At 39.2% G+C, this 25,079-nt stretch overlaps 2 protein-coding genes across 2 annotated transcripts; both read right to left on the reverse strand.

The window, feature by feature from the left end:
- Window positions 1-1,691: 1,691 nt before the first annotated feature.
- LOC129351619 (leukocyte surface antigen CD53-like) lies at window positions 1,692-10,578 on the reverse strand. Its single transcript, XM_055020563.1, has 8 exons — window positions 10,517-10,578; window positions 10,030-10,111; window positions 8,191-8,379; window positions 8,036-8,110; window positions 6,502-6,612; window positions 5,017-5,124; window positions 4,110-4,193; window positions 1,692-3,381 (listed from the first exon to the last, which is right to left on the reverse strand). Exons 2-8 carry the CDS (start codon window positions 10,090-10,092, stop codon window positions 3,313-3,315), a joined length of 699 nt encoding a protein of 232 aa, XP_054876538.1. The 5' UTR covers window positions 10,093-10,111; window positions 10,517-10,578; the 3' UTR covers window positions 1,692-3,312.
- A 1,225-nt stretch (window positions 10,579-11,803) lies between these two features.
- On the reverse strand, window positions 11,804-21,940 carry lman2lb (lectin, mannose-binding 2-like b). The gene is made up of 8 exons (XM_055020562.1): window positions 21,738-21,940; window positions 19,999-20,117; window positions 19,680-19,797; window positions 18,695-18,777; window positions 17,269-17,430; window positions 16,560-16,674; window positions 15,875-15,997; window positions 11,804-15,794 (listed from the first exon to the last, which is right to left on the reverse strand). The coding sequence occupies exons 1-8, from the start codon at window positions 21,934-21,936 to the stop codon at window positions 15,652-15,654; spliced, it is 1,062 nt and encodes a 353-aa protein (XP_054876537.1). The 5' UTR covers window positions 21,937-21,940; the 3' UTR covers window positions 11,804-15,651.
- Between the last annotated feature and the right edge of the window lie 3,139 nt (window positions 21,941-25,079).

The following is a 25,079-nucleotide window of genomic DNA, read 5'->3' on the forward strand; positions in this document are numbered from 1 at the left end:
TTTAGAAGAATAGACTCAACAAGGTATCAGACGTTCCTCTGAGATCTTCTGTAACACTGTTAGCTACACGTCCACAGTCATCAAATCTTCTGATGGAGATCTCATGACTGGACAATGATGAATTTATTTTCATGTTCAAGACACCAGTTTGAACTGGTTTATCTTCCTCATGGTCGCCTCCTGCTAGAAATGATCAGGAGAGTGTTGTTGCGTGCAACAAATGGTACTAAATGGCCTCAGGATAATATTCCCACCTCCAGTCTGGAACGGTTACAGGAGGCACCATAGAGTCATGACTTCATGTTAGTAAAGAAGTAAAGTTGATCTATTTCTCAGCTAGAAATCACAAAATATTTAACAAAGAGAGTGTTGACATTACAGTAAAACCCTGCAGAAGGAAGCCATTTCAATATAAACATGAACAAAGACATAAAGACAAGATGAGACGAGCCTCTCTGTTCCTTCAGACCAACTCAAAGCAACCAGGACATTTTTTTTTTTAACTTGATAAATATGAAACGGGTTTTAAAATTTCCTAGATGAGAGGTGAAGTGTCCTTCAATTTTCAGATTCCAAATTTCATTAAATTTATTTAGAATTTGAGTTGAATAAAGTTTTTATTTCTTCAGAGTGGTTTATTTTTCATATGAAAACCAAGCAGGCTTAGAATGTGCAGTGTGTGTTTTCCTGTTCCTGCCCCCACAGGAGAGATTAAACCTCTGATTGTTTTCTTGGTGCCCAACAGCTCAGCTTCATCCATCTGTCATAACTGTGGAGTCAGTTTGAAAGGAAACTGACTCCACAGGATCCATCAATTACTTTATGGACATGTTGACTGGTCATACAGACTGCTGCAATAATGTAACCTTCAGAATCATTTGAACAGTTTATATTAATTATACAATTTAAAGCCCAGCTGTTTGTAGTTGTTGTGAATGACTTTAAGCAGCTCTCTGGTAACAAAGCAAACAACATGCTAATGAAGCAGCCAGCAGCTGAAAGCCTTCTCCACATGAAGTGTTCCTTCCTCTGCAGGCCCTCGCTCTTCATTCTGCACTGAGCAACAGTGTTGGAATGTGGCGTCCTCTGCTGCCGCCTGGTGGTTGTTCAAAGGAACGGAATTTTGGGCACATTTGGATGATAGGCTTTAAGGCGTTCCAATAAAATACATTTTTATAAATCGTAATGCCAGGCTAAAATAAAATATGACTCTTTTGTTGAAACCTTTTATGTGTGATTTATAATCTGACATCATTACGTTGCCTATTCAGATGCATTTCAGTGTTTCACTTGACAAAATTATTGAGAAATGACAAACTTTTCGATTCGGCATGTGTGTCAGCTGTAATTCTGTCTGTGGATATTTGAAGTCAACTTTGGTCTGGTAAAATTACTCGCTTTACTGTAACACAATCTGTCTGCACTTTGTACTTTTTGAAATAGTTTATAAAACCTAAACATCTACTTCTACTTGAGTGTGTTCTGAGTAAAGTATTTTGCTTCGCTGCATGTTTGTCCATCTTTACTGAAGGGCTTTAGAAGTAGAAGTTTGCAGGTTTCAACAATTTATTTCCTATAAAAACTGCTTTTTATTTGAAGACGAATCAAGAATATTGTGTCTGTTAGGAGAGCCATGATACCAAACCGACTGACAGGAAACAAGAAATCAGTGAGAGAGTTTTACCTTTTTATTTGTTTTGGTCACGTCTCATGCGCGTCACAAAGGGCTTTATCACCTGCTGCTGCCGTCGGGCCCCATGTGGGTTCACCGTCACCGACAGGCTGTCAGCTAACCAGGTTGTTCACACAAACAAGAGTCCCAACATCATACGGGTTCCATGAACAAAACATTCATCATTACAAGCATCTTTAAAACTACTATGGTATTTTTTTTTCCACGTTTGTTAAAATATTACCTGACTGTACAGCAGACACTGGCAGATTACTGGCAGGCAGTCGCCAGACAGTCACAGACGGCCTGAACGTCTGTCTGTGATCCAGCTCAGCAGAAGCTGCTCAGACCTGACAAGGCCAGGTTTCCTCTGCTGATTATATGCATAACTAACAATCTAAAAATAATGTCAGTCACACAAAACAAACCACTTTTCAAAGCACTGAGTCCATTTAGCTCCCTGTTGAACTACCAGCTGAACTTCTGTTTTATAGTGTCGAATGAAGCTGTTCATTTTGATTCACAAAATCAAATTAAATTAGCAAAACATTTGTGCAGTAATGACAAAATATGACTTTTTCTAAGACTACTTAGAGATAAATATAATGTTTTAAAGACATGGTTCAGATATAGGCCTACACTGTGTTCCAAATTATTATGCAAGTTGGATTTAAGTGTCATAAAGATAACATTTTTTTGTTGTGCTATTAAATTTGTAGATGGTATTGTGTGTGAGGGCTCTATGAATCACTGTAATTCATTTCAGAGAGCTGGTTGATTCATTTATCTGATGAGCTCAATCTAAGGAAATCTATTGAAGAAGGATGTTCTATATTATTAAGTAGGCCACAAGTTTCAAGCAATATGGGAAGAGAAAGGATCCCTGCTGACAAAAATCATCAGATAGTGTAGTGCCGTATGACAAGGTATGAAAACATTAGATATTTAACAAAAACTGAAGCATTATTATACTGATTCAGAACAAAGATGGGTTTGTACAGATAAAGGCATAATGACAAAGGTTTCTGTTAGACAAATTCATCAGATTAAGAGAGCAGCTGTTAAAATGCCCTTACAAAGCAGCAAACAGTGATTTGAAGCTGCTGATGCCTCTGGAACCTCAAGGTGGAGGATCCTCCAGAGGCTTGCAGGCCCAGCTGTACATGAAGATTAACTTTCAAACAGACTTGTTCACTGATCACTGCAATGCATAAAATGTTTAGAAAATCTGCTGTGTATCTTGGAACAGTGCATGTTGAATTTTTTTTTTAATAAAAAAAAACTCTTCTCATAGGGAGCTTTGTTCAGTAAGATTTGATTTATACTGCAATAATTCATGATCTGAAAATTATACTGACCTTAGCAAAGTCTTTGTTGAAACCTGAGACTTCGCTATGAATATCATGAATATAATTTTGTGCTTCAGCATGAAGAGCTGCTACATTTCAGAAGAGCTTTTTAAATCAGCAAATGATGACATTTGTATTATGGACCATGCTGGAAACTCAAAACCAATAATTAAAACTACACTATCATTCCACTATCATATAATTTTTCTGGGTGACAGGCAGCACTTTAATAGGATCCAGGTGACCTTGTTGACGTGAACGATTTCCTAAGTCGGTCCACAAAGTGTTTTCTCACTTGTAACCCAGTCCTCTTCGCCTGAAGTGGCAGAACAGAGGGACGGAGACACTCAGGCACACAACCTGGAAACAAAGACGGAGAGGACGCTGATAAAGCTGCATCCAATCACAGCTCACAGCATTTCAGAGCATTAAAGGCACACATCGGAGCATTTTTGAACATTTCAGTAACTCTATTTGATTTCATAAGATAAAGACTTGGCATCAATTTCAAGAAATTCATTTAGCCAAACTGTATAATTAATACAAGGTGTGATTTCTTTCTAACTGGAAGCAACAGACGACAACCAAAGTCAGCGAACAGGATTTTCTAACTCAAAACCTGTGTGTGTCTTTGTGATGTTCATCATAACTTTGGTACCAAAACCAAGGACTTCCATAGTTATTTTAGACACCTGGTGACTGAGTTACGGTAACTAAGATCGAGTGGAGACTGAGAAATATAAAGTTGCATTTCCTCGTAGATATGGTAAGGGCTGTTGTAGAGTTTCTTCACATTGCAGGTTGCATGTGGACAGTTGGGATTGATTGTTTACTTTTCCTTTGATTAAACTCAGAAAAACACACCTTGAACATATTGGGTTACCATAACAACCCAATTCAAACAAGCTGAAGGTGCTACATTCAAAGCATCCGACAGGAACGTGGATATTTTACAATTTGATTATTCCATGTGGTTTTCACAATTACAAACAGGACCAGTAACCTGGACACTGGTATCAACACGCTTCTATGTGAATTCATCAAGCCAAAGCATGATTATGGAAATGGGATCAGTGAATGAATTGTACCTGAATTATGAACATGGTGACCACTCCAGACGCAGTGCTGCGGTAGTTTGAAGCAAACCAGTCCCTGAGTTTCACCAGGCAGCCCTGCAGGTCCAAACATACAGGAGGCTTTATTCCTTCTTGAGCAGTGAAAGCTACACAAAGTCACTAGATACACCAAACAAAGTTGATTTTTTTTTACTATATGATCTTAGGATCAGGTTTTAGGCTCCTACAGGTTTCAAGTTTTATCTCTTTTTTGCATTTTTGTAAGCAGGAATATTTTAGTGAACACAGTTCCTGATTCGAACACTGCAGCTCACCTGCTTTAACTTCTGTTGTGACTTTCATCCTGCTATGTTCACATCCAAATACAGAACTGAAAGGTTACAGACTTCTGTTTTTGATTTTTGCTAAAATGTTAAACAGTTTCAGGTGATAAACACATTTTTCACATCACAGATTAAAAAAAAAAGACCAAATACAAAAAGCAGCTTTAAACTAATTATCCATTCCCTCCTGCCTGGCAGCTCAATAAAGCTGGCAGTACCAAGTACCAATTTGGATACCAAATTTTGAAATGGATACAAAAATCTGGACCAAACAGTATGACCCCTTTTTTAAGCCGTTGTGCATCAATTATAGCAGTGTGGCTTCTTTATTGACTACTCTCATGTTTTTCCTAACCTGCTTGGTTTCTCTAATCACCACCTCTGTGTTGCTGTGATGTTTTAAAAAACAAACCGTGGTAAACTGGAGCTGCTCCTCGCCAGTATTGTCCTCGTCTCAAATGTATGTTCAGCAAAACTCTCTGCAAACTTTTCAGAGCATTTGGTGACAATCATAAGATCTAATGAGGTCGTTTCAGACTGATCTCCTGACCTGCTTACAGGACCCGCTCATGTTAGTGAGTCATGCAGTGAATCACCTCCTGCCAGTTGGGCTGGTCAGCGATGCTGCAGGGATCCTTGATGCAGCAGGACAGTGGAGCTTTGCCCTTCCAGTCATCTGGGCCGTGAACTCCACAGCACTTAAACTGGACAGAGGAGGAGTTAATGTTGCCACAGGAACTAGAAGCTGCTGCAAAATACCACTGACATTCAGTCAAAGTTTTAAAAAAAGGAAGAAAAAAAAAGAAAGTTGGCCCCCTTAGTGCCTCTGGGTTCTTTCTGGTTTTCATACATCAAGTGTTTTTCAGGTCTCTTTATTTCATAGTACACAGTAAGGTGAGCTGTTCAGGGATGTTGTTCTGTGTGGTTATTCAGTCACGAGTTAAGATTGAAAAAAAAAAAAATAGAAGTTGGTGAAGCTCAGAAAACATATAAACGAATCTCTAAAATTGACAGAAGGTCTATTTTGACCATAATTGCGGCCATGCAATTTCTTTGGTGATAAATTTCAGAAAAGCATTGCTAGAATTGACCAGAATTGAACTTAATAAAAATGTTTTAACACTGCTCCAAAGATAAAGGCTAACAATTTTTTAACGCCCCCAACACCTAGTGTTATGCAAAGGTTTCTACAAATCTTGTCCCAAAGCTTTAGCAAAAAAAGGACCTGATCTTGAACTTGCCTGCACACATCATTTTAGACTCTTTTGTCTGAGAAATCAGACAGATTTCTGATTTCTCCTTTTTTCTACATAAATGTGTAGAATATTTAAAAGAAACATTTCAATTAAAGCAAGAACATATCTATGTGATGAGTGAATGTATGGAAATGTCAGTTGAAAGTCATTATATGGACATTCATTCAAAAGTTCAGATTACATAATTTACACATAGTAATCCCAACAGAATAAACATTCATAGAAGCAAATAAGGTGATGAACAAAGAGATATGGAATGACGTACACAACTGACATATTTTACGTACATATTACGTACCAAAGCGACTCCTCTTCACATTACTGGTTTCACATTTTAGCATCATACAAAAATCACATTTATTTCATCATAACCCAACAAAGTCCCATTTTCTTTATGGAATGTTTTATTTTATTTTATTTTATTTTTTTTTTTAACAATCCCATTAATAAACCGAATTTGACTGCATTGTTTTCTCCTTAGGATCAGGTTGGAATGGAGGAGGGTTTGACTGAATTGACTTTGTTTTTTTTGTTTTTTGTAAAATCCCTTGAGGCAACCTGTTGTTAACTGGCTCTATATAAATACGATTGAATTAAACTGAATCGGGTGTTTTTACAGTCATAAAGAAACCTTTTTAATACAGCTTTTTAGTCAATGTGCTAAAAAGGTGTACTCCATGAAATGGCTGTTAATGGTCTATCACTGTGTCACTTAATCAAAATTTGTGACAACTGATGCAGCGTCAAGAAACGCTGTTGCACGTGGACCTTCCAGATATGTATTTTCATAAACAGAGACGTTAAAATGAGCAGTTTATCATTTACCAGGTACTGGACGGCATCAAAATCCTCCTTAATGGTTTTGTTCCCCTCTGGTCCAGACTCCATGTAGATCTCCAAGCTGCGGGTCAGGTCCTTCTCAAAGTATGTGTCGATCTGCTCAAGACAACGGCCAACATGGCAGTCAGAACAACATGCGGCATGTAGGAAAAGGTGCAGGGAGCCATTTGTGTCTGTGGTCACAGTGATGGACAAACATTTTTTGTTTTTGGAAATGTGCATGCAGTTGATGTTTTGATATCAGCAGTTGCCCAGGGCACCTTCTGAAAGCGTTGCAGTACAAAGTCACATTTTCTTGAGAGATATTAAAAAAATGGTGTCTCAAGTTCCCGTTATTTTTCTTAGCAACTAAATTCAGTGTATGCAATAAGACCAGCCAGGTGTTACTAGTGCTGACCCTTGTTTTTGTAGCGTGCAACCCTTTATTCTTCACCTTGGTTTCCAGTATATTTTGATGTGATTATGTTTGTTTTGTTTTTTTATAAAAATGATGATTTTGAACAAATGCAAACCTCTTATTGTAACCAGTCTGCTGATGAGATTGACGGAGATGGAGTGACATCAGCTGGAGTTAAAGTTGCTCATTTTCAGGGAGCAGCACTTAAATTCCTTCCTATCTTGTCGGCCTCTTCACAGGCAGGTATGGAGCTGCTAGTCAGACTGGATCCAAATCAACCATTTATTGCATCGTCTCTATAGATCTTCATGGAGATCAGCTCGACTCCTCAGGTTGTTGTGTTGAGAGTAAAAGAAAGAAATAAAAATTCCAGTTCCTATGAATACGTATGTGGAAGATTCTACGGGTCAGGATAGGATTACTGGATCAGCTTCTGATGTGGTAATCAATGTCTAAGCCGGCACCAATAACACACTCAGCTGGAGCACAAACAACCCCTGGACACACACACACTAATACACACAGAGAGCAGAATTCTCTCAAGGCGTCTCTCAGTCAGTCTTAATGATAATGAAGTGTATCAAAGGAGTATCTATTACTGACCCGCCATTGTCATGTCACATTTTTTGTCTTGTATGAAACTGAGTCTGATTGTTTTTGTTTTTTAAGGAAGAAAACGGTGGATTTCAGAAACATGCATGAAAGAATCAGAGCAACACTCTTGGGTTTGTGACGAGGGAATACCATAACATCATGCACAGCTCAAACAAGTCAATTTTACATCACATTAGAGCTGTAAAACTGGCAAAAACTATATTCTATATCAGTTTAAAAACTATCCACAATGGCAATGGGTTTTTGACAGTCAATGAACCTTCTGGTGTGACTCCAGCCATTTTGTTAAATCCATACACATCTGATTTGATCTGTGCACCAATCTAAAAGAGATGGGTATTATCATAAAAGCAAAAGGATTCGAGTTTACAAATTTGTTTCAGATGACAAAAAAAAATCTATACTTTTGGTCACGACAGTAATCTTAAGGATGTTTCAGCACACTTGATTAGAAAAGACATCAAAGCAGATTCCCTACCAGACATATGAATACCAGAAGTCTCCCACCTCTCTGCTGTAGACGAAGAACACACAGGCCATGGCCAGCTCCACCAGCATCAGGATGAACAGCAGGACATAAAACTGAGACACAGAAAGTCAGCTTACTTTTGAAGCGTCTCATTTGGTCATTCAGTGAATTCAGACAGTTTCCTCCCACTCACAGTGACGACCATGCAGCGGTTCTCCTTCATGCCTCCCAGCACTCCCAGGTAACAAACGCAGGTGACGATGGTACCGGTCACTACGATCGTGTTTGCCGGGTAGATGGGCCAGAAGGTGGTGACCAGAGAGGCGAAATTGGAGTGCATCATCTGGAATTCTCCGAAGGCCACCACGAAGGCTCCACACAGCTCCACGGGAGGCAAGAGAGACGAGGCAAAGCTCAAATTATGAGAGTCGGAGGTTCAGCTGAGTGAGGCTGACCTCAATCTAACATCCTTTATGGACACCAGCAAAGACAACCTCTCTAGTTAAGAGAAGATCCACATCTTGAAGATCCACATCTTGAGTGCGTGCTCACTGCCTCGCAGCACAAAACAAACACGCAGAGTCCTGAACAGGCTTCACTACACAGACCCGGATTTTCAACTCCAACTTTAATTCCAATGAAGTTGGAACGTTGTGAAAAACATAAATAAACACAATATAATGGTTTGCAAATCCCTGTTCAATGGAATTCACTACAAAGAGAAGATGTTCAATGTTCAAATGGATGAACTTTACATCATCCATTTAATGATGCCTGCAACACATTGTAATGTCGCTCCGGGTCGCCAGCGGGAGCTGCCAATAAAAATGCAGGTTTGGTCAATAAAATATTCTACATTAACTATTAACAACAAAACAAGTTAATTGGAACTGGGATACGTTCCAAAAATTGCACATGTTCATACATTCATTTTTGCAGTAAATGATAAACATTCCTTAATGTTTCATGTAAACTATTTTTTTAATATAAATTATGTGGTTGAGAAGTAAACTGGTCCCTCTGTTGACATGGTGATGTGAAATTTTTATTCAAACTATTCATTTTAGGCTTGCAGGCATTTATTAAGTGAATAACTCATAAGTTGGTGCCCAAGATAAGAAAATAACTAAACTAATTATATATGCATAGAAAAGAAAACTAGAAATGTGCATTATTAAACGCTAAGAAATGTGAGAAGAAAATACTTTAATACTGATTTGGAGTTCAGTGACTTATACTTTAATGGATTAATGACACAATGATAAAAGTTTGTTACTTACATTCTAAAAAGTGTATAAAAACATATCAAAGCTGGTCCCAACCATAGTTCACTTCCTTAGTTTGCCAATTTGTATTTAATTCATTTTTCCTTAATATTTTGTACATATGTATTCACTAAAGCCACTGATATCAGTTTATTTCCATGAATTACATAAAGTCTGAAAAACATTAATATCTTATTTATATTTCATCGTACTTGTCTTTTTGACAACAATGTCACACAGCACAGCAACCAATGTTAGGACTACAGAATCATAATGTTTGAAGTAAAAAAAGACAAGACAATCCTAATATAGTCAGAAATACAAATTCGTTACTATGGAAACGATCAGGTCAGCTCTGCATGACCCCTGCAGGACTGATGGCTCATGCCAACAGCATCACTTAATCATTGGAGGCACCATGACGGATGTCAGAAGTGAGGAATGGAAGTATTGAACTGAGAAACTGAAATGGATTTCTAAAGTTGCATGCAGTTGGCGTGTTTTTTTTAATGATTATTTTTCAAAGTATATATATATATTTTTTCATTAGCAGGACTGCAGGACATTTTACTGGCAGGACAAAATTATTCCTGAAAGAAAGATGAATTTATAGTTTTTATAGTTGATGCTTCGACCAGCAAGCCCACAAAAATCAGACCGCGAGCTACAATGAGCCAGTGGTCTGTATTATGAGTACACTGTGGGAAACGCTGCTGTGTGTGTGGAGGGTGTGGGTGTGTGTGCGTGTCGTTCCCTCACCACCTTACCCAGCAGAGGAAGTGGAGAGACACCACCAGACTTTTCAGACAGCCGACGCAGAAGCTATTCATCCTTCCTGAACCTCTTCTTCTAGATGTGAGGAGGAAAAAAATCACACACACACACACACACACACACACACACACTTGTCCTTAAGATATAAAAAAGTGAAGCTGTAGCCCCATTCAGCCGAGTGTTTACAGGACGCTGCTATTTGATATGGCAACACTGAGCCGTGAACCACAATGGATCCCCTTGTTGGCCGTGTTAATCATTATTATCTGCTCTTATCACCAGATGAACTTTTTGTCACAAGTTTCAGACTCAGTTAGCTGGAAGCAGCTTCAACTTCCTGATTCTCAGCAGCCTGAAAATATAATCAAGATTTTTTTCCTGCAGGGATTATTTGAGATGTGCCTGTCAGTTATTAAATGTTTACAATAACTGAAAATATAATAAATCAGAAGTCATAGAAAAACTTATGTAAAAGCTTACCTTAATTACAGGGAAATATCCAGTAATGTCCAAGCGACTGGGAAGTTCATTTGACGTTCCCAGCATTCCAAAGAATAACTGAGATCAGGCAGGAGAGGCAGGCGTTAAAGCAGGGGGGGAAAGAGAGGGGAGAAATGACTGAGTTTTATCAACTAATATTTACAGAGGCAACAATGGAGAGGTGGAGGTGGAGGGTGGCACATGGCTAACCTCCAGCAGGGCTGAATGAAGGCTGCTATTGCTCTGTGTGTGTTGATGTGTTCAGAGATGCTGGGTTAAGCTGGGGGTCAGGGGTCACTGATCAGTCTGAAGTCAACAGACCAGATCGTTGCTCTAGAATGTGATTAGAGCATTAAGAATTTTTCCTGATCCGGTCTCCACCAGCTTCATCAGACACAAGGTGCTCAGGAACAGTGTGGATGTTTGGAGATGCAAGTACATGCGTAACACTGGGAAAACACTGGATTTAAAGGGACAGTGTTACGTAAAATCAACTTTTTTGAACTTTCCATCATGTTCCCTCATTCCTTCATCATAAACGTACCTAAAGGTTTTCTTGTATGTCTCCTCTCCCTTTTGCATTATTTGCTGTGATTTCAACTATGAACTGTTTTATATTTTGGTTCCGATACCAAATAAATACAGCACAAGTATCGCCAACATCTATACTGATACCAACACTTTTTATAATTCTGGTTTGATATATCAAACTTCTGACATTCAGACATTGTGTTAATATTTTGTTAAAACCTAAGCAAGAAACTGAACAAAGTTGGTAGGTGTCTTGAAAACACTTACCCTCAGCACAACAAACAGAAACAGTAGAAAAACAAAACATGTGTACATGCTTCCTAAAGAAATAAAGTAATACAAATTAGATTTCATTTCAGATGGTATTTTAGTTAAGGATGAGAAACTACAAAACCAAAACAAAATATTAAACTAATGTATGGATCCGACACTGACCTGGTGTCGAAATTTACAATATTTTTGGATCACTCTGCCCACAGTTCCTCTACTCTAGCCCCCCCTGACCTAAGCAGTTAGGACAGTAGGTCTTCAGCCAATTCCAAACAGCCAGTTAAAGCCCAGCACTCTACCTCTGATGTGCAGATGTTCAGAACCAGGAGGCTGCAGGTTGGTTTGCCCTCGCATCAGTACGTCCTGTTCTTACTTCCTGCTCATCTCTGGTTTGGTTCAGTTTGACTTTCTTTGTGCTTAAGAATGAGCTATTAATAAATGAACAATTTCAATAAAAACATGAAGCAAACAAAAAGAAGGACCAGATTAAGGGAAGAATAGAAACTTTAATGGCAAGATCAGTGTCAGCATTAATTAATTTACTGACATTTGAAGTAATTGGTTCACACTGAAATGAATGATTGAGGTAAATGGCTCAAAAATGCAAAAACATTTGTATCTGCATAGAAAAATGAAAACAAAAATCTGATGGCCTGTGAGTCTGCTGAAGTTCCTCTCACTGGATCTCCAGGACCTCCTACGAGGTTCTCGTGGACAGAACTGTCGTCATGTTGTGTGATAAATAGCATTGCTTTCATCCACAAAAATAAAACTGATTTCAAAATGATAGTCGGGAAAAGTCTCTGTCAAATCACATAAACAAGGGGCGTCCAAACATTTAGCAAAAATGGGTCAAAAAACAAAATGATTTTAAAGGAAAATCAAATTTTCAAAAATCAAATAAACAAAGCACTAAATATTTAAATTTAATAAGAGTCAGATTTGTTGTATGTCACAAATGTGGTCAATCATTTAAAATGCGTCTTTTATCGGCTAAGAAAATGCTGATGTTAAACATGCTGGATTATGTACCCATTCTCACTCTATTGGTATTATAATATAAATAAAATAATTTGAGCTATATTATGTAAGTTTCCAGTGTTTTTCAAAATATTTGTAGGTGTAGCCTACAATCTTAATACAAGGACTTTCTCAAGTTTTCTTAATTTAAGAAAACTGAAAGATTTAGCTGATTCCCAGCAATAACAACATGAGAGGTCCCTGTTTATTTTTAAAACACTTGATAAATTTGGCCAAGTTTTAATAGTATAATTAAAAGCAGCTTTTGTGTACCAGTCAGTGGGTAGATGTGGTCCAGAAAGCTTAGTTAGGAAAAGATGAATACTTTGTGGGGTGTCTTATTTTTTTAATTTATGGATCAATTAAAAATGTATGACACACTAATTGACTTTTTTTTCTTTTCAATTTTTTTTTCTCCTTTAAAAAAAAAAAAAAAAAAAAGTCAAATTTGTGTCATTTAGAAACTGCAAAGCACCACCAAGCCACAGTTTGGACGCCCCTGTATCTAGAAACAACAGGTTAAAGCTACAGACGGACAGGACTGTCTTTACTGGTCCTAATGAGGCACTTCAACAAAGACTCCAGCAACAATCCACAGCTTGGCGGTTTTGTCATAGCAGCTACATTTCAGATTAATGTGGAGGTAAAAGTGAAATGGGCCGTTACGTTCTGCAGGTTGAAATGAAGACTGCTGGCTTGATTGGATGAGCAAAACAAGGACTGGAGGAAACTAGAGTGGATAATCTCAAACAAAGTCATTTGATGGGTCCTGTTCCCGTCTGTGGATGTGTCTGCTTAAGTGCGTCACAGGGAACCAGTGAAAAGTATGCTTTTTTTTTTTTTGAATGAGTCTCATTTCTTAGCAGCGTTAAGAATACTAGCTTGTACATACATTTTTTCATAGACAGCAGCTGGAAAGTCAGCCGGTTCCTGAATATGATGCCTGTTTGAAAAAGAGTTGAGATCAGCAAAGACAAAAAATATCTGAACTAAAGAGAAAACTGCGGAGTCCGCCAGGGGACATTTTGACTTGTGGATTGAGTCACAAAGATATTGCATTCTCTCACAATAAATTAGCAAATACACCCTGGCCTAATTTGTATAGTCATAATTACCATATTTTTCATACTATAAACTACTTTTTTCCCATGGTTTGAACCATGCAGCTTATAGCCTGGTGCTGCTTTTCTGTGGAATATTTTTCAACCGCTACAGGGCTCTTTAGCAGGAAATTAATCATTGGAAGTCAAAATTGGAAATTGGAAGACAGTGCAAATTTTTGTTTAGAACAAGCACATGCTAGCAGCAGGCACGACAGAGAAATTTCTTCAAATTCATACCCGTTCATCATGGAAACCACACAATGAAGAAGATGCCGCTTTTAAGTTGAGGGCTATCGATCTGGCAGTACAGGAGGGAAATAGAGCCCGGAGCGGCTTATAAATGTACGTTTCCAGTGTTTTTCAAAATATTTGCAGGTGTGGCGTATCGTAAGGTGCACTCTATAGTCTGGAAAATATGGTATAACAAATGTCAATAAAATTGCACATATATGCATGTGCAGTGAAAACCTACATTCTTAACTGATGGGTGCAGAAACTGGTTGCTTGTGTTTGAGATGGGATTGCACATGAAAACGGCCCTTTATTAACCACATTACCAACATATGTCATAATGTCAGATGACTTCATTACGCCATGAAAATAACTTAAAAATAGTTCAAATACTTTGGGTGTAGTTTTTCTTTCTTAAGGAAAGTTTCTGTTTTGAATGAAAACCCGTGTTCGTTTCTATCCTGAAGAAAAAGGTTTAAATGTTGAGATATCTCAGAAATGAGATATTAACAGAACCTTACAAAACCCTTATATTGTAGTAGAAAAGCTTTCAGTATTCAAGATTCAACATGAACTGATTCTTACATTATTGCGAGAGAACGCAAAAATTTGGGAGGGAAACTAATATTTTTGCTAGGTATTGTTAAAAAACAGAAAAAAAGAAATCCCTTCATGTCCTTGAGGAGTTTCTGTAGTAAACAGAGGAACTTTAGTGAAACTCGAGAAAACTTTTTTTTTTTTTTTTTTTCAGAGGAATTACTTTTTCTGGAACTCCTGTGCTCTGAATACTTCTGATGTTTTCACACCTCTAACTGATTGGACAGCCTGGACTTAATGCTAAACCTAGTTTTCCAATCAAAGGATAGCAACTGCTTACAGAATTATTTAAATCACTCAATCTGTCTACTGATCGGATAATTAGATTTGTGATGTCACAGATATAAAAACTGGAGCTAAATTTACACTCAACATAATACAGGAACTTAAAGAGATAGTTCAGATTTTTTTGTGACCTTGCTTCACCAACGATTTTCCTGTTGAAACTGGCAGTGAGAACAGAGGACGGAAAGATACAGTCTGCTTAAAACACAGGCAGTAGGTAAACATTTGCTGGCATGTCCATTTAGATAAATCCAGGAGGCTGGAACCATCTCATTATTACAACCCTTTCACTTTCAGAGCTACTAACTGAGAAACCAATGACTTACACAGGAAGTAGAGGTTGACGGTGGTGCGTCACCAATAAATGTCCTGCTGAGAACGGAACATGTTTAGGGTCAAACTTCCTGCTTGGTGTAACAGCAAAGCAATGCTTATATTTACACTGCTTTCCTTTCCTATCAGACATTTGTCCGTGTTTCCCACAGGAAGATGATTGGTGGTTCATTGCTTTAGACCTCAGCATTACTTTCTGTCCATGTTGTTCTTTTAAGACTGTAAAAGTCTGCTCTGCTGTTGGTGCTGTCAGATTAGTCTTTAGTTTGAGTTTCAGACACCAAATAGCAGTGATAACAGCTGCAGGTAGACGGTAGCTACTTTAACAGGACTGCAACAAGACAAATGTTTTCTGTTATAATGCAGGAACAACCTGAAGTTCCTCAGTTTTACTCTTTACTTTGTTTCCAGGTGCAACCTGTCAAGTGACTGAAGAGCAACCCCCACCTCATCTCCAAACTCCCGTATCATGATGTCAGTGACGTCCACACAGCAATTTGAAACTTGATTCTTTTGTTGCCTCCTGTTGGTGAGGACAGAGTCTCACTCAGCAGATAATCTGCTGAGACCTTCACATCCTCCAGAGAACTTAAAGGAAAAATATATATATATAAAAACACTGTCCACCCGACTTATCTGTCCATCCACTCGTGTTCTCTCCATGTTCGACCCATAAGGTTGTCAGTCCGAGTTCCAGTCACAGCACGGCAGTCTCTAGTTGATCTAATGTGCACTGAGGACCTGTGTTCTGAGAAGCAGCGCCTCTCAGTAGAAGCGTTTGCGCTTGTTTTCCTTCCAGCGGCCGTAAAGCACCAGTCCCACCACGGCCAGCACCGCCAGGCCCAGGACGGAGAACAGCAGGGTGAAGAACAGCTGCAGCCCACTCATCCCCTCCTCCTCCACGTCCACTGGGAAGCCCAACAGGAAACCATCATGAAGCCTCAGCTTTGAGGGACAACTTTCAGCCACTTGATAGAAATGTTTCTACCTTGAAACTGGTACATGTTGTCCACCCGAGGGATAGTGACCATCTCTTCCTCTTCCTCCTCTTCCTCTGGAGTCCTCTCTACAGTGAGCTGGTACACTTTCATTGAGATGACGTCGTGGTTATCTGGCAGACAAGCCAGAGGGCAACATTAGAACATGAGTCTTAGCAAGATTTCTTTACTTCATCTATTTTGAACAAAAAAAAAAAATAGAATATATAATCTTATGTTTCACAACATAAGATTATATATTCTATTTTTTTTCTAATCTACAAGTACGGTAGACTTATCTACCGTACTTGTCTGAAAAGGAGTGAGAAGTTTACAGTTTTTTTAATTCCCACCTAATTATGCTATTTTTCAATATATACTTATGTCACATGTGACAGTATAGAACAGAGCAATGTCTTAGATGTTTAAATAAGATAAAAAATCTTAGAAGTTCTGTTCTCAAGTGCATGTTTCTACATCTCTATGTCTCAATATCAATAGTTATACTTTCCTCCAAGCGATAACATTTGGAAATATATTATAATTGAAATTTTAAAAATCTGCCAATTGAACTACTGCTTTTATGTAATCAATATTAAATATTTGTTGACCTAAAACAAGCTCATATATCTTGCTGAAAAGCTACTTGTTGCACTTTGGACAACCTGTTGGGCAAACTGTTTCAATGCTGGATACCTGACAAGTCTCCAGTAGCAGAGGAGGCACCCAGGAAGTATCCAGTGGGAAGCCTCAGCCCATTGACTTCAGCACAGTCTCTCCATTCCTGTTTCCCGTCCACATCCACCATGAGCTGCAGACACACAGAGGAACACATCAGCAGTTTGATACAATAGGTGTTTCCATCCAACCATCCATTTTCTGATCACCCTTCTCCCTAACGGGGTCGGGAGTTGCTGGTGCCTATCTCCAGCTGCGTTCCGGGTGAGAAGCGGGGTTCACCCTGGACAGGTCGCCAGTCTGTCGCAACAACAGGCGTTTATTTATGGATTTACAGCAGAGGAAAGTCGAAGTCACTTTAATTCACATCGGTGGCATCCAAACATTTAAGTTAAATTAAGTCACTGGCAACAAGAGCCTTGAAACACTGAATTAATTGTATGGCTTACCTGCTCAACCATCGAGTAAAGACAAAAATTAGGTTGTTTTAATTTTTTCAAGATAGTTTCTCAGGAACTGCAGAGAAGGCGATTCAAAATCATTTCACGGGCCAAAAATGGCCTCTGGGCTCTACACTGAACCTCCTTACATAAGATTTCATACAACTAAAAGTTAGTTTCCTAATCCCCCCATCCACACAGCAGCTCTAAATATTTATCAACTCTTTCATGGTGTTCAGATGAGCAGTTTCACCCACTTCCCACTAGATAAAAAAGCGTTGCCATACCGTTAATTTGTTTTTGGAGTATCTGACCAGCAGGAAGGTGTCATAAATGGAATTGCGCGTCATGGCCGTGCATCCGCCGAGCTCGGTGGTTCGCCCGTCACGGTCGTGGTCATACATCAAAGTTCCGTTTCCCAGCATTACCGAGACGTACGGAAAGGTCCTCTGCAACAGAGAAGCCAATCGGAATTAAACTCTCCCTCAGAGTGGAGCTTGTCTCACCCACAGCTGGCCGCAGGAGCCCGCAGCGATGGCAGCCATGTTATTGGGTCGTGTCTGAGCAGCAGGTTCGTTTCCTGTCCTGCAGAGACACCGACTGACTTCTGGTCCCTGCTGGAGTCGCCTCACTCACAGAGAGACATTATGCTGCAGCAAGTTAGCATAATAACTAAGCTCCACCTACACCTGCATGCATGTTCAGCAAAACACATCTGAAACAGAGGGACTTAAAAAGAATGAGAAGCAGAACAGAAATCAGACGTGAGCTTTTTTATTTTTTAACAAATCTAATAAAGTGTGGTGTGCTCTGGTATTCAGCTCTCTGAACCAAAACACTACCGAAACATGTTTTACTGTAGTTAAAGTTGTTTCTTCAGGTGTTTTCACAGATTCTCAACTGGACTTTGACTAGGCCATTCTAACATGAGTGTGTTTTCCTGGTGGAAACTGAAGTCAACACTTCACCAGCTTCTGGACTGTTGTCAGAGTTCTGTTGTCCCGAAATCCATTTTCTGTCCAAATGACCAAATTTCCTGTCTTGTCTGAGGAAAAGCATCCCCACAGAATGATACTGCCAACACTCTGTTTTTCACTGAGTTGATGTGCAGCATTAGTTTTCCCTACACAGAAGCTGCAGCAATACAAGCAAAAAGGTTACATTTTGGTTTCCACCTCGGCTGGTTCAGTTTTCAGATGATGCACTGAACAAGAGATCCATAAACAAGTTTTCATCCAATCACCATATTAGAGTTAAAAGTTGTGATTCTCATCACAATTATCCACTTTTTTTCTTAGAATTCATTCTCATCATCCCAACCACTCTGAGTTCAGCATGTCAGAGTTTGTGACTTTCAGTTCCAGTTTGAGGTCTGCAGCGGGAGCACCCCAATGGCTCTAAATAAGCCAAAGTCTGCACTGATTCCACATGAGTGAGACTTTGAATAGGATGTGATGAGCCCACATGGGTGAATTCACATTACTCCTCTGCAGGTAAGTTAAAGAAAAAAAAACTCAGTGGCTGCTGTTGCCACTGTTATCAGCTGATACAACTGAAACTAATTAAGATGTGTAATAAACTATTAATAATAATTATTAACAAAACAGAACCATAAGACAGCATCAACAACAACAATTATTCTGACTTGCTCATTTAAACTGAAAACATCAAGCTGAGAACAGGACTGACAGAGATGTCAGAGGTTTTACTCACATCATGGGTCTTATCTGCGTTTGGGTAAGTGTCCACAAATATTCCAAGTCCAACAAATTGGTTCTTGTTGCCGAAAACGGGACCTGGAGACGTTGAAGCAAAGCAGAGCACAGTGAGGAAGGAACACAGAAATTCACTTCAGTTCAGTTTGTTTCTATAGAACCAATTCAGAATGAATGTCTTCTCGAGGCGATTTGCAAATAAATTATTTCAATTCAATCAGACATGCATTCTAAATGACCCCAGCTACAGAAGGCTCAGTTTATTAGTCAAAGTAGTTTCAAGTGGTTCCAAAAGATTTTTTCTGGGCCCCCCAGTGGTTCCCAAGTACTTTCTGGGCCCCTTATGAATTACAATAAAATCCCACCCGAAAAAGAAAAAAATAAATAAATAAACTGAGCATACAACCAGACATAAAGCTATACACATATTTTGTTTCCAAACTCCACTGAAGTTTATTTCACACTTCAGGTTGAAACAAAACACACTACAAATCATCTTTACAGTGAAACACTTCTGTGTAATTGTTCTTTTTTTTCCTCCATACCGCCCCATCCCTGAAATGGCACAGCAACTCCAGATGGGGTGCACCCCACACTTTGGGAACCATTTGTCTAAGGAAACCCAGCAGATCGCATGAAGTTATTGATCTGCAGCATACTCCGCTCCTGAACCAGCAGGGGGCGACAGTGGAGAGGAATAACTCTCCTTTAACAGGAAGAAACATCCAGCAGAAATGGACAGACATAAGATAGATGCAGCATTCAGTAGGACTGATGAGCTCCTCTGCCTTCATCCATTTAATTTCCTTTATTTTTATTTTCTTTTGGGATCAATAAAGTATTTTTGAATTAGAATTTAGTTTTCTTCATCCAGTCAGTTTTTGATGCCTTATAGCTTTGACTGTGTCTGCAAAGTACTGAGCATAGAAACATGAAAACAAAGGAGTGTCTTCAGTATTTATCTGTCATTGTTGCCAACTTACCATTCTCCATGCGATCTCTGGTAAGCCAGATGGCAAGTCCATCTCCATTTAGGTTTTTTTTTCCAATGCCATGGATTTTAAAGTGAACTCTGAGTTCCCAATCCCTCAAAACGAATGGCTGCACCACAAAAAATGAAGAGCAACAGAGGAGAACATGACACCGACATACACATCAAAACCAATACTGGGGAAGGTTTTGTGCAGTAAAACTACATGTGTAGCAGCATTTTGTGGTGGCATTGTTTGTCAGTAGCTGTGACAGAATGAGGCAGGAAGTGGTTGGGTAACGTGGAAGCATGTGATGCAGCTGCAGACTTACGATCCGGCTCCACACCGCTCCCTGTCTGCTCTGCTGGTCTGGGGTCAGCCTCACATGGTCAGGTGTCACCATGGCCGTTCCCATCAGGTCCCATTGGGAGGAGCTGGAGAAGCCCAGTCCTGCAGAAACAATAAAGGTCGCCTTTCAACTAGAGATACACCCTCGAGTCTCGCCCTTTTTTTAAGTATTATATCAAATATTTTTTAGAAGTTTGTACAGAAGGATATTTGAACAAGAATGGCAGTTCAAAGGTCAACACCGTTCATGCATCACATTCCTAACAAATATATCAAATATCTGATTTTTACTAACCCCACATCATTCTTCACTTTTCCCACAGTAAAATTCAAGCACTTTTGAAAGTTACTTAAGAGATAAAAAAACAATTAAAATAAACGAAAAGAAATGTTATGCAATATTATTTATTCCTGTTAGTAATAATGTGATAACATTTGATATCCTATGGTAGAAAAAATAGAAAATTTTGTGTTTTCAAAATGTCTCACACACACTTTGTAGACTTGACTGGTAAGGGAACAAAACACTAACTTGACAAAAAAAATAATTACACCGATTTCAATAACATGTCTAAAAAAATGAAACATAATATAACCTTAATTTCAGTTACACAGATCAATAAGTAACTGAGCCATTAGGAATAATTCATGTTTTCTACATTTTAACCAGCCAAACAAATCATGTTTACCGTTCTGTCAAAATTAATGTTTAAACACAAAGAATAACAATCTGAGCTAAAACAACAGAAGTCGGTCCTGATTTCACTTCAAACACTGAGAAAAAAAAAGTGTCTTATTGTTATATATACAAAAATATCTTGTTTCAACAGTAAATAACACTTTCCAAATGTATTTCCATAATGTTTAATTATATGTTAGATTGCACTTTATTACAAAACTGTGCAGTCTGAATATCAAGCACTTTGAACAGAAATGAAGCACTTTCCAATCTGAGAACACTTCATTAAAATTCAAGCATTTTCAAGGATTTCGAGCTCTTGTATGGATCCTGATCACAAGAGCTTCTGACTCATACATTTTCAGATTTGTGTTGTCATGTGCAACACAAGGTAACTGAAGGCCGCCATTCGCACTCTACATGCTTCAACAATCAGGTCTCCTCAAGTCCTGCATCCTAACTTCAAGCTGCAGAATAAAGGACCTTTTGGCTGAATATTACAATATAACATTACCTGATGACCTCATTATGAGGACATCACATAGTGAGAGTACATTGAATTGTACAGTGTTTATGTCTTTTGGAGAATATAAATACATATATTCAGTATTCGACGATCAGAACCAATCAATGTAGAATCAACTGACTCCGACATGGAGTCAATTGATTGGTCTTCAGTTTGAATATTTAATGTTAACACCCTTTTAGTGAAACATCCAAAGCACTGATCAGTGAGCGCAACCTAAACCAAATCAAACTACATCCGCATGTGGAGATTGTGAAACCTGCACTGACTTTACTGGTTTCCGCTTGGTGCTGAGATTTAATACCAGCCATTTAGTTAGGAGAGCAAAGTTCCTCTTAGTTAATTATTATCCACTGCAGCTAATACGGCGAGTCGACGAGCCAGTTCACAAAGGAGACCAACGCCGAGTTGTCGGGAGGATATGTTGCTATTGTTGGTCCTTATTAATAAGTTTGAAGCGGCTTTAAGCGGTCAGCCACCGTGTTCGCTAGCGCTGCCAGCCTGACAGTAAACTTACCTCGATACGGTTTCACCAGAGAATACTCCCGCTTCAGAAAGTCCTCGAGAAACTCCTGCTGGTCTGCCAGCGACTGCTGCGTCAGAACACAAACAGCCACCAGGACGCAGAGTAATTGACGGAGGAGGTCAAACTGGAACACTGAAAACACTGAACTTCTTAATCGAGCCATGTTTAATTTGCTGACATTGGCTGCCATCTTTACGCTCCCACTTTAAATGGGTCATGTGACTCTATTCGCGCCTGCGCGCTGATTGCTGGGACTTAGTTTATATGACAGGGCAATGCCGCCGCCATGTTGGTCAGGGTCTTTTGAAACATAAACATTCATTTCACAAACATTATCATGCCCTTTGGGTTATGGATATATCCCACAAGTGTTTATAAAGTTTTTTTTTGTATTAAGTCCTGCAGAAGATGTATTATTCTGAAATACAGAAAACACTGAGTTTAGTGCCAATGGCATCCCCAAAAGAGAAAAAAATCCTCGTTATCCAAAGAGTCACTCTTTAATAAACAAGTGTTCTTTTCATTATATGGTGGCCAGGTTGAAGTCTGCAAATACAAGTCTAAGTGTGCTCCAGATGTTTGTGCATTGTCAGCGCTTCTCACTGATCAATATAAAAGCAGAAGTGTTTTTTTTTTTTTTTTTTCATTATGAAGTTTAAGTAACAACAGTGTCCTGATAATCAGTGGATTAATTTGGAGTCAGCACCTTCCTGAATGGAGTTTGTGGCCCAGACTATCCTGAAGGGTCTTGTAAAGCAGTTAGTTCGATTAATGGACCAGACCTGCTATCGACATGTGAGAGGAAGTGCCAGATTTCTGTCAGGATCCTGTGAGGAATGACAGTAATGGAGGACAGGGCGGTACTGTAGTAGCTCCTTGGAGACATACAAAAAGACAAAAGCTGGAATAAGAGAACAAACATGAGGTGTTTATGATCAATCTGGGACCTGGGGTACTTAGCGCTTCCTGTCCATCTGTGTCTCCAGGGAATATATGACTCTCTTGCACCAGGAATGCTGGAGAAATCCAGCTGAACCTTGAAACCCGAAACATCACTGTCTAGCACTTCTCCGGACACCCACACACCACCGTGTGAGTGTGGTATAATCCGCGGTAGAGACGGACACATGCCGCTCTGGGTTGAGTGGGGGGCAGAAACTCTGGCCCGGCTTACTGGGCAGATAGACGTGCATTCTGGGCACAGTCGCCTCCTGCTGTGACAGACATCAACTGTAATCCATGTTGGCAAGGTCAAGAGATATTTTGATATCCGTTGGTCACCATGAGCTTTAGCATTCATCTTTATTAAAACTGTCTACACCTGTTGCAGGGTAAACAATTGGGCGCGAATGTTTCTCAGGGGGTGGGGGGCGGGTATCACTTCTTTCCACCGTGCACACCACACACTTCATGGTGTGAGCAGGGCAGCAATGTGTCCCAAACAGGCCATTTTGTAGCACAATCAGGTAACTATGTTACCTTCAGTTGACATAATAATGCTGTTTGTTGCCATTTATTGCAAACAGACCTAAATCAGTTAAGTCTAACCTTATTTTAATGACAGGTAGTGATTATAAAAAGACTTCCTTTCATCACAATATGTGGAAAAATCTGACTTATACTTGCATGAAATGCTGAGGATATCAAATATCAAACTTATAGTTTTGTTTTATGTTGTGTTCAACTTTTCAAAATGTGAGCCGACAGCTTTAAATTATCTTAAAAGTGGAGGCTGTCAGAAGCAGTCAGATTACCGTTTATGAGATAAACCTGACACAGTGTGGATTAACAAGCTAAATCCAACATGGCGCTGACTGCCCCTACCCTCCATCACCACACACACACACACGCACACACCAACACACACCCACCAACACACCCCCACACACGCACCCCTGCTGGTTGAGACAGTGAACGATTAAATAATGAGGAGACCTTAATGCTTCCTCTGGCAGGATCGGCTGCTGTTAATGAACAACCACTTCTAGCTGACATTAACTGTCTCCTTAAGCAGTGCCGACATTAGCAGCAGGAAAACACCTTTGGACATAAATATTCACACTATTCAAATCAACTGACCTGAGGAAATATCGTCACATCAGTCAGAGGAGCTGAAATACAGTCACAGCTCGTTTCAGACACACTTAGGGTCTCTTTATCCCCCCATCTCCTTACAGTTTGTGCTGACATAAAAGAAAGCAGATCTTCTCTAGTGAAACTCTACTTCTTGTCTGTTGTTAACTGGACAAATTTCCTGATAATATAGCTGCCAATATGAATGGCTGGCTGGATGTAGGAGGTGAGATTTCTGGGACATACTTTGTGAAAAATACAACAAGATTTCCTAATGTTTATATACAGTCAGTTAGAGTTTTGTTTGTGGCAGTTTCAGCTTTTTTTTTTTTTTTTTTTTGCTAAACTTCCTTTTTCTGAAAAGTTTATCAGAGAGGACGGAACAGCCCTGGATCTTTTCCTCAGACATGCCGGCATCGTGTCACAGATGCAGAGCGCTGGAACCTGAATGAACGTTGAGCAAAAATTGCAAATGCAGAGTTTGCTTCTCCTTAAAAAGATCGACTTTGTTGCTACTCCAGAAAATTAGCAACAGTGTGCCAGCATCTCTTAATTATCCTGAGAGTGTTGAGTTCATAGCATTGAGCCTCTGGAAGCTCAAACAAAAGACAGGTGAATGAGTTGTTAGGAGGGCTAAGAGCTCTCCATCACGTCAAGCAGCATGTTTTAAAGGCATTCAGTGAAATCTGCTGAAACATGGATTAGATTGCAGAAATATCACCCACTCCATCTTTAACTGTTATTTCCAGGCTGTTAGCTGAGCAAACAGTCTGTTAGTCCAACATGGTACGTATTTTATCCCTCTGCAGGTTAAATAGTAAGCAAAATAACCTTTTACTGCAAAAAAAAAAAAAAAAAAAAAACTCCATTGAGCATTCTTGAGTCGTTGCTGAGTTTTCGAGTTAACAAAACGTTTGGACACCTCTGCTTTAACAGATCAGTCTGCATGACTAATTGATCGAGTTTATTCACCTGTAGTGACGCAAGAGATTAGACTGACTGGATTCAGCGACTTGCAATGTACAGACCCACTTAATAAATTTGAATGTTGTTTTGGTAAAAATCTGACAAACAAATCAGAACTAATGTACCAATAGATTAAATATGGATTGGCTAGACTGAGTAATGGAAAGCAGCAATTTCAAACTTCTTATGACTCTCATGATAACAATCTTATGTTTTTTGGACTGTCTTATTTGATTATTTTTTCACTTTATTGAACAAAAATGTACAAAGCCAACAGCATTAACAAACAGCACA

The sequence above is a fragment of the Poeciliopsis prolifica genome, unplaced genomic scaffold (assembly GCF_027474105.1).
Source record: "Poeciliopsis prolifica strain line A6 unplaced genomic scaffold, Auburn_PproV2 SCAFFOLD068, whole genome shotgun sequence".
Lineage (NCBI taxonomy): Eukaryota > Metazoa > Chordata > Actinopteri > Cyprinodontiformes > Poeciliidae > Poeciliopsis > Poeciliopsis prolifica.